Source organism: Mandrillus leucophaeus, unplaced genomic scaffold, assembly GCF_000951045.1.
Source record: "Mandrillus leucophaeus isolate KB7577 unplaced genomic scaffold, Mleu.le_1.0 Scaffold17, whole genome shotgun sequence".
NCBI classification, from domain to species: domain Eukaryota; kingdom Metazoa; phylum Chordata; class Mammalia; order Primates; family Cercopithecidae; genus Mandrillus; species Mandrillus leucophaeus.
Window position 1 is genome coordinate 4451870 of NW_012101698.1, and position 10367 is coordinate 4462236.

General features: G+C 50.1%; 1 protein-coding gene and 1 non-coding gene across 2 annotated transcripts; one reads left to right on the plus strand and one right to left on the minus strand.

Annotated features, from left to right (window-relative positions):
- The first annotated feature begins 1634 nt into the window (after window positions 1-1634).
- On the plus strand, window positions 1635-4250 carry LOC105537256 (transducin-like enhancer protein 2). Its single transcript, XM_011976820.1, has 7 exons — window positions 1635-1725; window positions 2179-2381; window positions 2488-2729; window positions 2946-3087; window positions 3234-3387; window positions 3761-3834; window positions 4146-4250. Exons 1-7 carry the CDS (start codon window positions 1635-1637, stop codon window positions 4248-4250), a joined length of 1011 nt encoding a protein of 336 aa, XP_011832210.1.
- A 3308-nt stretch (window positions 4251-7558) lies between these two features.
- Window positions 7559-7631, minus strand: TRNAM-CAU. Its single transcript has one exon. It is a non-coding gene; the product is annotated as a tRNA-Met (tRNA).
- Between the last annotated feature and the right edge of the window lie 2736 nt (window positions 7632-10367).

Genomic DNA, 10367 nt, shown 5'->3' on the forward strand with positions numbered 1-10367 from the left:
GGTCAAACTGGTGGTTCTCAGTGGAAGATCCTTTCCCCGCCCATTGTCTTGTCCCATCCCTGAGGCTCCTGATATGCTCTGTTCCTAGAACCCTGGGTGTCTTCAGGGCCTTCCTAGGGCTGGCTGTTGGTCAGGAGCCTTCCTGAAGGGAGGGTGTTTGGTCTGCTTAAATCTTCAAAGCTCTGGTCCCTGACACAGGCCTCAGATAAGTGTACTACCTTCCACTGATTGTTTACCACTAGCCTTGTACAATGCCGAGTGTTCTACTTGAGTGATTGTAGCCAGTTCTCAGAATTATCCCATAGTGGGAAATAGTAATCACCTCCAAGCCAAGTTCATCATTAGATAGCCTTGCCCCGTCCAAGTAGGACACCTTATATTCTCATGGTCTCTTGGGGTTTCCTCCAACCCCTCTAGGAGGTGAGAGACACATGGTGTGTGTGGAGTTTCCTGTTGCCTTATATTTTATTTAGCTTAGGCATGAGCCCTCACTGGAAATATGTACAGCCCGATGAAAAGGTGAGTTTGATTTTTTTTGAGACAGAGTCTTGCTTTGTTGCCCAGGCTGGAGTGCAGTGGTGCGATCTCACCTCAGTGCAACCTCTGCCTCCTGGGTTCAAATGATTCTCCTGCTTCAGCCTCCCAAGTAGCTGGGATTATAGGCATGTGCCACCGGGCCGGCTAATTTTTGTATTTTTAGTAGAGATGGAGTTTCACAGTGTTGGTGAAGCTGGTCTCAAACTCCTGACCTTGTGATCTGCCTGCCTCGGCCTCCCAAAAAGCTGGGATTACAGGCGTGAGCCACCGTGCCCAGCCAGTGAGTTTGGTTTTTAAATGACCAGAAATGCAGTCCATGTGCATGAAAGGAAAAACACAATGCCTGGCACTAACATCTCAAAGTGCCTGTGTGACAGTTTCACCCTTAACGTCATTGCCGCCAACACCTAATAGAAAAAGTTAGTTGGCAACCAGTCTTGTGAATCTTTTCATCAAAGGAGCCATTCTCTGCCCCTTCTAAAGAGACCCTACAGAGTACATGTGCATAGCTGCCTCTCCTTTTTTTTCACCTTACAGGGGATCAGGACACATTGGGAACCCGGGATCTGTTTGGCGGGTCTCTTTCTCAAGACCTAGAACCAGGTGGTCCAGGCACCTCACTGATCTAAGAACGTGAGTGGCGAGAAGGAAGAGGCATCGTTCAGAATGCTCGGGGCTGATGGTGAGCCAGAGGAGAGGAGGGATGTACCAGAAAGCTCTGGCGTTTCCTCTCAGCCTGAGCCACAAGTGCAGCACCAACTGGGCAGTCTGTATGGAGTGCCCTGGCAGCCCCCGGGCCCCCCAGTACAGCACAGCCCTGCTGATCAAGAGACAAGCGCGGTGACCCAGCAGCAGTGGCACCTCCAGGGCCTGGGTAGATCTGAGCTCCAGGCCGCTGGGCTCCCTGAGGCACAACTAGGAGAAGCAGCAGAGTCCAGCCCAAGCAGGTCTTGCTTGAACACGGCTGGGTGGGGATGGCCAACTGGCCTGGGGAAAGGGGATCCCAGCAGGAAGCTCTGTGGCTCACGCTCTGTCTCCCTCCCTCTCTCTGTGTGTCGTAGCTTCCTGCTGGGTTCTGAGGTTGGTGAGTACCGGTCATGGTGGTGCGTGTGGTCGCCCAAGCTGGGCCCCAGATGGGGGACTGGGAACGGGGGCCTGGTGTCAACAGTGCAGCCTTCTCCCTGAAGCGTGGGACTCTGTGAGCAGGTGGGCATTGCTCTTTCCCTGCAGGCCAGCCTTGCTCTTCTTCCCCTCCCAGTGAAGAAGTCCTGTCATTGCTTAGAGCAATTGTAAGTGTCTCATTTTGTTTTGTACTGAGGATCTTTCCTTTCCCACCTACCCCCAATCAAGAAACCATGTGTCCGCACTTCCACTCTCTCTCCCATAGGTAGGGGGGTGTCCTGGGCTCCTGCTGCTTTTGAGCTATGTTCCCTGTTCCCCCATCCTGAGAAGTAGGTGTTCAGCTCACAGTGTCATTTCTTTAAGAGCTGTGACCCTGGGAACCAGGGGTTGGGTGGGTGAATGGGTGGATGGGTGGGTGGTTAAGAATCTAGCTGGAAGACAGGAGTAGGCTGTCCTATTAATGATAGCAGGTCAGGGCCACTGCTACCCACCCTCTCCTTGCCCAGCCCCCCATTCCAGATGAAGTTGTGGTCAGGCAGAAGAGGGCCCCACACGGCTCCTGGAAGGTTGGCACACTCCTCCATGGAAAGAGGGTCTACGCTGTGGCCATCAGCGGCTCAACCCACCACGTGTACACGTGTGGCTCCGGCTACATCAGGGTGTGGGATGAGAGTGCGCTGCAGGCGGGAGACAAGGCCCCTCAGGCCCAGCTGGATTTGCAGGTGAGGGGGGTCCAAAGCAGGACTCAGGGAACTCTGACAGGGCCTCTGATTTGAGACCCAGGGTCAGTGCCCTGAGGGGATACCAGTGTGTGAACCCTTCCTACAGGATCCCCAGGACTGTGTTGTCACCTGCAAGCTGTTCCCTGATGAGCAGAGCCTGATCACAGGGGGTGCATCCCAGGCCGTGACTCTCTGGGACCTGGCACCCACCCCCCAGGTCAGGGCACGGCTGACCTCAACGGGCCCCACGTGCTATTCTCTGGCTGTCTCCTCTGATGCCCATATCTGTTTGGCTTGTTTCCATGGATTTGTTGAGATTTGGGATTTGCAGAACCAAATCTTGATCAGGTATGAGCTCCCTCCAGAGCCACTCGGGTGTACCTGGGGGAGGGCTTGCCAGTGAGGCTCACTCTTCCTCTCTTTGCATTAGGGCTCTTGGCATTAGGGCTGGAAGAGTCAGTGTAGAGGATATATCTGGGGTAGTCCTAGGGGCTTCCTGACCCTGAAACTTCCCGGGGGCCCAAACCACTCAGTGACCCTCTGCGTTGTTTTTCCACCCACCAGGAAGCACGAAGTTCCTGTATATGGGTCCCGATGTGTGGACATCACTGGCAATATATTCTGGACAGGAGGTGAAGACACCACCCTGTATTCCTGGGACCTGAGGAACTACCAGAGGCTGCACCAACACGACTTACAGAATGAGGTGCCTGGCTGGCCACCACTGGCAGAATGCCACCTGCAGTGGAGTCATGCATGGAGGCAGGGGTGGGAGTGTGAGCTTGAGAGGTGGGCACAGAGCATGGTGTTGGCAACTTTGAGTGCTGACCTCAAACCTGCTTCCACAAACAGATCCTCAGCCTTACCCATGACCCCGGAGAAGAATGGGTATTGGCGGGCTTGAGAACAAGTGATATCGCGTTCCTTCACACTCGTCGGAATGAGCAGTTTAAGGCTGTCATGAAAAAATACACCCGCCACCACAGCCTCAAGTTTGCCTCCTGTGGTGAGTAAGAAGCCAGGTGACACCTCTGGGTGTCCGATTGTGAACTTGCTGTCGTCTCTTCTTTCTCTATTCACCCCCCTTTCCTTTTCTGGCTCCCTCCGTAAGGGGAGATCCTGCACAGAATGATAGCCCGAAGACGCAGGCAGACTGAAGAGGCATGAACCCAGTCCGATTGTTCTGTTGTTCTGTGATAGCCATGATCCTGCGTGTGGTAGGAGGGTGGGGGCAGATAAGGGAATGGCTTGGGTTGTGTGTCTGATTTTCATAGATAGGGAAACTGAGGCAGAGAAAGACTTGCCGCTGGTTGGGGACAGTGCTGGAACTAGAATGCAGGATTAGTCTCTGGCCTCTCATCTGTTCGTTCCTTCACCAGGGAGCTATTTTGTGACCGCGATAGATACGCGCCTCAGTGGCTTGGAGGCACCTTCTCTACAAAAGTTGTTTCAGGTACTGAACACAGAGAGATGCCTGAACCCAGGCACTCAGAGCTTATAGCTCCAGGTCCCAGTTGGTTGGATTCCAGTGGGTGTTGGAAAACACCTCTGAGATGGCACCCAGGGCCATTTTACAGAGTAGAGGAAAGAGGACTTCAGATCCGATGAACTCCCAAGTCACCTTGAGCCCTGAGACCTGGCCCTGTCCTCCACCTGAGCCTTAGGTCTACACTGAGCCTTGAAACAGCCCTAAATGAAGCCTCCATGTCTGGCCCAATCTTTGCCCCAAATGTGATCCCTTTTTTGGCCCTTCCATCCATCTAGATAGAGGAGTCTTCAGGTATCCTGTGCTGTGATGTATCCTCTGACAACCAGTATCTGGTCATGGGCTCCAAGAGCAGTGCCATCGTCTACCAGCTCTTGTATTAAAGGTGGTATGGCATGGTCCTGCCAGTGAAGACCCAGTCTTTGGGCTGGTGTGGCTGTGAGGATGGCTTCAGGGTGCTGGACACCTCTAACACCTGCCATCCCCTCTGCTTTAGCTTGGGTGGCAGGTCATTCCTCCCCTCCAATACCCCGCTTTCAGCCCACACTCCCAGACTTTAATCAGATGGCTTGGAGCTTTTTTCTTTGTTATCTTTCTACTACTGATTTCTGGGTTTTGGTGGGAAACTTGAGATCCCTTTGCAATGAATAAAATAGCAAAGCAGAAAGCAAAATGGCCTGGATATGTGTCCCTTTCTTTCAAGTCACAAACTCATTGTGATGGATTGCTTATGCCTTCAGCAAACTCCAGGGTGGGGAAGGAATTTTAGACCAGACTTAATTTTGTTTGTAAACTTTTTTTTTTTTTTTTCAAGTGGGGAATTTTTGGAATCTTAAAGCTCAAGAAACGTAAGACTACGTACCAACTTTCAGACTGTGATAGATAGACCAACAATGCTCAACTCTTGACTCAGGTAAAACTCCTAGAGCTGGTCTAGCCATGTTCTGAGGACAGGTTCCCTTTTTGTGCCTAACTTCAATGATGGAGAAGCTCCTTGCTTCATGCTACTTCACTTTATTTGACTTTTTAAAAGTCTTGATGCTAATTCTGGTGTTTGGTGCTAATCAAAGCTACCTAGCTCACTGTTTCAGGACAGTTTCCTCATGTTTGAAAATGTGACAGTGTAGTAGTATATCTGGGCTTCACTGGGCTGGAAAGGCCCCAGCTCCTGGAAAAAAAGCCATAAGGCCTGCTTTCTAGTCTTCTTCCATCAGCGTCCTCTTTTTGGCTTGGTGTTTGTATAGCTGAGACTGCCAGCTGCCCACTGAAGTTCATGGCTTAGAGTTTTCCCTGGGAGGAAGCTGCAATGCCAAGGGCCAAGTTTGCCATCCTTTGCAACATGTAGGTGTTGTCAGGAACTGAGTTCTTGCCAGGGGATCATGGGTGAATAATATGTGTCAGCTTTGGGCTAGGCCTAAAGAAGTAGGACTGTTCCCTCCAGGGTCTTGTTCCACTTCTACCAGCTCAAGGCAAATGATGTGGAGGCCCCAGGGCATTGCAGAAACACAGGATGCTTCTATCCTAGAAGCATCCTCTGTGCATGAGTCAGACATCGAGATAAGCTGTTCACTTTGGACTACTGCATGGAAGAAAACAAACCCAAAGGAGGTATCACTTACCATCTGTTAGGATGGCTAGAGTAAAAAAGACAGTAACAAGTGTTGACAAGGATGTGGAGAGATTGGAATCCTCATATATTGCTGGTGGGACTGGAAAATGTTGCAGTCACTTTGAAAATGTTTGGAAGTTCTTCAAAATGCTTAACATAGAGTTACCATATGATTCAGTAATTCCACTCCTATGTCCAAGAGAATTAAAAATAAAGACATACAAGTTGGGAGGGTAATAATTGGGAGTGGGAATACAAGAATTTTAAAATGCTTTCTGGAAATAAGGTAAGAGTCCTAATAGCAGTGTTGATAAATCAAGGAGTAGCATTGTAATCTCTAGGTTAATTGCTAAAAGAATATTAAACAAGTGTACAGCTTCCAAGCAAAGAGGGAAAATATTGGAATAATATATAATAATAATCCAAAAAAAGAGGAAAAAGGAAAAAAGGAACAAAGAAGAACCTGAAAAGGAAAAGCTTACTGAAATAATAGATTTAAATCCAAATATAGCAGTAATTACATTAAATGTAAGTGGTTTAAATGTTCCTATTAATCTGTAGAGATCATATAACAATTTTAAAAAATCACAACTGTGTTTGAAAGATACATTAAAACATAAGGGCACAGAAAGTACAGCATAATGAAGATACTTTGCACAAATCGAAGAAAGTGGATGTTAATATTAGACAATATACAAAAAATATTTGAGATAAAGGTGAACATTTCATAAGTGTTCAGTTCAGGTTCAATTCATCAGGAAGCACAATAATTTTATTTTTATGTAGTTGTTATTGTAGCCTCAAAATACAAAAAGAAAAATCAACAAATTAAGACAAATTTGTATCTCACAGTGACCAGCAGTTCAAATAGACAAAAAATTTATAAGGGTACAGAAGCTTTGAATAACATGATTAGAAAACTTAGAACAAGGCCTACAACCACTACAGAATACACCCCCACCCCTCCCACACACACAGCATTTACAAACGACCATATACCTGAGCCATAAATTTCAAAGGATTTAAGTTTTACAGAATATATTATTTGACCACAATGCAATTAAGATATAAATAATAAAAACATAACTAGAATTTTTCTATTTTGGAAATTAATATACTTCTAAATAACTAATAGAGAATAAACTACAAAATAATTAGAAGATATTGTAATGAAACATACAGAAGGATTCAGCTAGAGATAGAATCAGAGCTTGTCATTTAACCCACGCCCCATCCCCCTCTCCTGGATCTCTTGAGGCTGGGCGCTGACTGCCTGGGTCTTCCTGGCTCTTGGAAGCTGGGTCTGCAGCGAGGGTGGAGACAAGGGCTTTCTCCTAGCCGAGGAAGGTCGGGGGAAAAAGAGATTGGAAGTAGTCTAGGAGGCTGTGATTTTCACAGATGTTGCCAGAGGAATTGACTCAATTTAGCTTTTAGCAACGCTTGGTGTCCATTTGCCTACATTCACGCCAACAGTGTGTGTTTTCTCATTTGTGGAGGGTTTTGTTTTGTTTTGTCTTTAAACCCCGGCTGGAGTGCAGTGGTGTGATGATAGCTCACTGCCGCTTTGACCTAAGGGATCCTCCCACCTCAGAGGTGCTGGGACTAGAGGTACTTGCCACCACGTCTGGCTATTTTTAAAATTTTTTTCATTTTTATTTTTTGTAGAAACAGGGTCCCATTATGTTGCCCAGGCTGGTCTCTAAATTCCTGGGCTTAAGCTGTTCTCCCATCTTGGCTTTCCAAAGTGTTGGGATTACAGATGTGAGCCAATGCACCTGGCCCCATTTGTGAATTTTAATTCCTGAGAGAGGGGACAATAGCCGTTCCTGTGGCTGTGATCTGAGTTTCTTTTGTTATGAGCGAGGTTGACTCATTTGTGAGTTTACATAACAATGTGTTTACGCCGCCCTGTAGCTCAGTACCCTGCTTCTGTACACCTGGCTCCTCTGGTGGTGACACATCCTTACCCTCTGGTACCTCACTGGCACACCTACTCTTTTCCCGTGGTCCAAAGTGCTTTGCTTCTAGGAGCTTCTAGCTGCTTCTAAGCATCTTTGCTGCCATGGTACACAACAAAACAGCTGCCCTCTCTGAGGCTCGAACTCAGGACCTTCAGATTATGAGACTGACGCGCTGCCCACTGCGCAAAGAGGGCGGCCTTTGCTTACATAAAGTTTCTACCTTTCATAATAAAACGCCTGCAGCCCCGTGCGCTCACAGAGTCGCCTCTGCAAGGTCGGCCTCTGCAGGGAGCAGCCCCTGGTCTCACCCTGGGCTTGTGCGCACACCTGGGGACACGTGGGTGGGAAGGTAGCTCTTGCAGCCACGGAGCGGCCTGGGCTCAGGGAACGAGCCCCGCGCAGGGAAGAAAGCTGCCTGCCGGTCGCAGCTTCGTGGGGACCAGGACCCGAGCCACCACAGCTCACCGAGAGGCAGTGAGGCCCAGCGGTGTGTGTGGGATACCCAGCGGGCAGACTCTAGGCACGGCCAGGTGGGGACAAGCTCCGAGGTGTGACCAGGCCAGGGTGCAGGGGAAGCGGAGGACGAGCGCTTGGGTCTGGTGCAAGCGGCGGGGGTGGCGAGGACTGGCGAGCATGGGAGAGGAGGCTGCAAGGGGTGACCCCAGCAGGGGTCCTCAGTCTCCAGTGCGACGGCCGCTTGATTGAGCTGGAGAGGGGCTCGCGTGGCTGCCAAATGCAGGGTCCCAGGGTGGACTGAGGCTGGAGCGTGCGACGTCAGCCGCGGTTGGGCGTCAGGGGCGACCCCGGAGCGAGGGGTGGGTAGGGCCCTGGGGAGCAGGAGGGCGTGGCAGACGGGCAGGAGGGCGGAGAAGGGGTATGGGGTGTGAAATCTCCAAGCCCAGGCCCTGGAGTCGGGGGTAGGGCCAGGTGGAAGCAGGGAGGGAAGGTTCCAGAAGATTCTTGGACGTGAATTCAGTCGGCAAATGGAGGGAAGAAGTTATGGTTGCCTTGGACTTGCCGATTCTTTTTTTTTTTTTTTTTTTTTTGCATCCCGCGCTTTTCTTTTTCTCTCTTATTTTTCAAATACTCTTGCTTCCTGGTTACACATAGAGGCCTCTCATTTTGAAGGGCAGCAGAGTCGCACTGCTCCCTCAGAGCAGGGCTCTCCAATTTATCACATGAAAAGATGACAGGAATAAAGGGTGCGGGGAGGGATGGGCGAGTGGATAGGTGGGTGGAGGGAACTCTCCCCATCTCAAGATTCCCTCCTCACTCTTTCAGGGAAATTACTGGCTCAGGGAGTCTTCACCCCATCCCATTGCCCAGAAACCATCCTGGGTAAGATGACGACGTTGAACTTGCCGGCTTACTGATTCTCTAAGCCCTTGTGACATTTTTGCTTGTTTTCACCAGATAACCAATCATATATTTCAGTATCTGATAGGACTAGTCTCTTCTACCCCCTACCCCCAACGCACACACCTGCTCTTCTGTTCGGGTTTCGGTGCTCCTTTGGGAACTGGTTTCGGGTGATTTCTTGCACAGTGGTCACTCTGATTCTTCCTTCTCTGATCTCCTAGGGCACGTGGTGACTAGCACATCCCAGGGTTTGCGGGGGTTCTCAATTGTTCTCTGTGTGTCAGTCCTGTCTTCTCCATTAGGGTGGGACCTCTGCGATCCAGAGACAGGATCTGAGCCACCCCTGGGCGGGCCACATTCCACGTGCCCAGAGGTATGGGGAAAGGGGGTCTCTGGATCCCACCCTCAAGTTACCCTCTGCTGGTGTCTCCATTCCAGGTTCAGTGCAGGAGGGAGAGTGTGAAGGGAGGAAAGCACTGCCCGGAGTCTGTGTCCTGGGTGTGGTTCTCTCTGCCACCAGCCAGCCTTGAATTTGGGGCTCCCCTCCTGTTCATCTTGGGGTCATACACACACTGCTCTGGGGAGCTGATGGACAGGCAGCATCCCCAGTAGGGGTGGTTCCCAGGAGCTCTGAAAAGCTGCTCAGCCAGAGAAGCTATAGAGGGAAGGAATGTAGTTAGTTCTAGCAATCCCTTTAAACACATTTTTCAAGATGTCCGTGCTCCTAACCTTGAGTGGCTTCCCCCAGCCTTTGGGGAAATATTCCACAGGGCCCTGCAAGGACAAGGCCAACCCACACTCTCCCACCCGGATGAAACAGGCCATGCACTTCCACGGACCCGTGCAGAGCCTTCCTGCCATCCTCCCACTTACCCAGTTCTACTCCAGCATTCGTCGTCCACAAAACCCTTCCTTCTGGGTTCCCCTTGCCACAGTGGCCTAGAACTAGCAGGGAATGTTCTTTCTCTGCTACTTCTTTGTGCCTTTCCTCTTTCCCTGAGCTGACTTCTCTTTCTTAGGGGCAGAGGCTGATATAGAGTTTTCTGAATCCCTTGCAGCATGTATGCAGGAAGAAGGTTTTGCGTATTGATTTGTGAAATGTCGAGATTGTAGACAGTTCTTTGTAGGAAGCAGAGATCTGAGCATTCAATGTTAGGGGTGGGTGTGTGAGGCTGGGTGTGTGGTGAGAACAGGAGACATGGACAATGCCGGGGGCAGGGGTGGCTGTGAGATAAGGCTGGCATGATCAACGGGGAGGGGGGAAGCAGTGGAAGATTGGAAGGAGTCGGCCATTGGAGCAGCCCCAGGACTTTGGTGCGCAGGGAGGGAGGAGTGGAGGGGAGGCAGCAGCACCAAAGACCAGTGAGAAAGGCACCGGCCATGCCTTCTCTGTCTCCCCAGGCATTTCTTACTGTCTTCTTTATGCCTGAAACTGTTCACCTTTCACACTCAGCTCAGAGATGATCCCAACTGTGAGGAGACCCCTCACTTCTTTGGCTGACATTTGTGTGTTTGTTTTTAGACAGAGTCTTGCTCTGTTGTCCAGGCTGGAGTGCAGTGGCATGATCTCA

Bases quoted from the DNA above. Each gene is read 5' to 3' on its own strand.
- LOC105537256 (XM_011976820.1), top strand. From the start codon at position 1,635: ATGGTGGTGCGTGTGGTCGCCCAAGCTGGGCCCCAGATGGGGGACTGG. The intron at 2,382-2,487 runs GTGAGGGGGGTC...CCCTTCCTACAG, and splicing joins AGGCCCAGCTGGATTTGCAG to GATCCCCAGGACTGTGTTGT. The intron at 3,388-3,760 runs GTGAGTAAGAAG...TTCCTTCACCAG, and splicing joins CCTCAAGTTTGCCTCCTGTG to GGAGCTATTTTGTGACCGCG.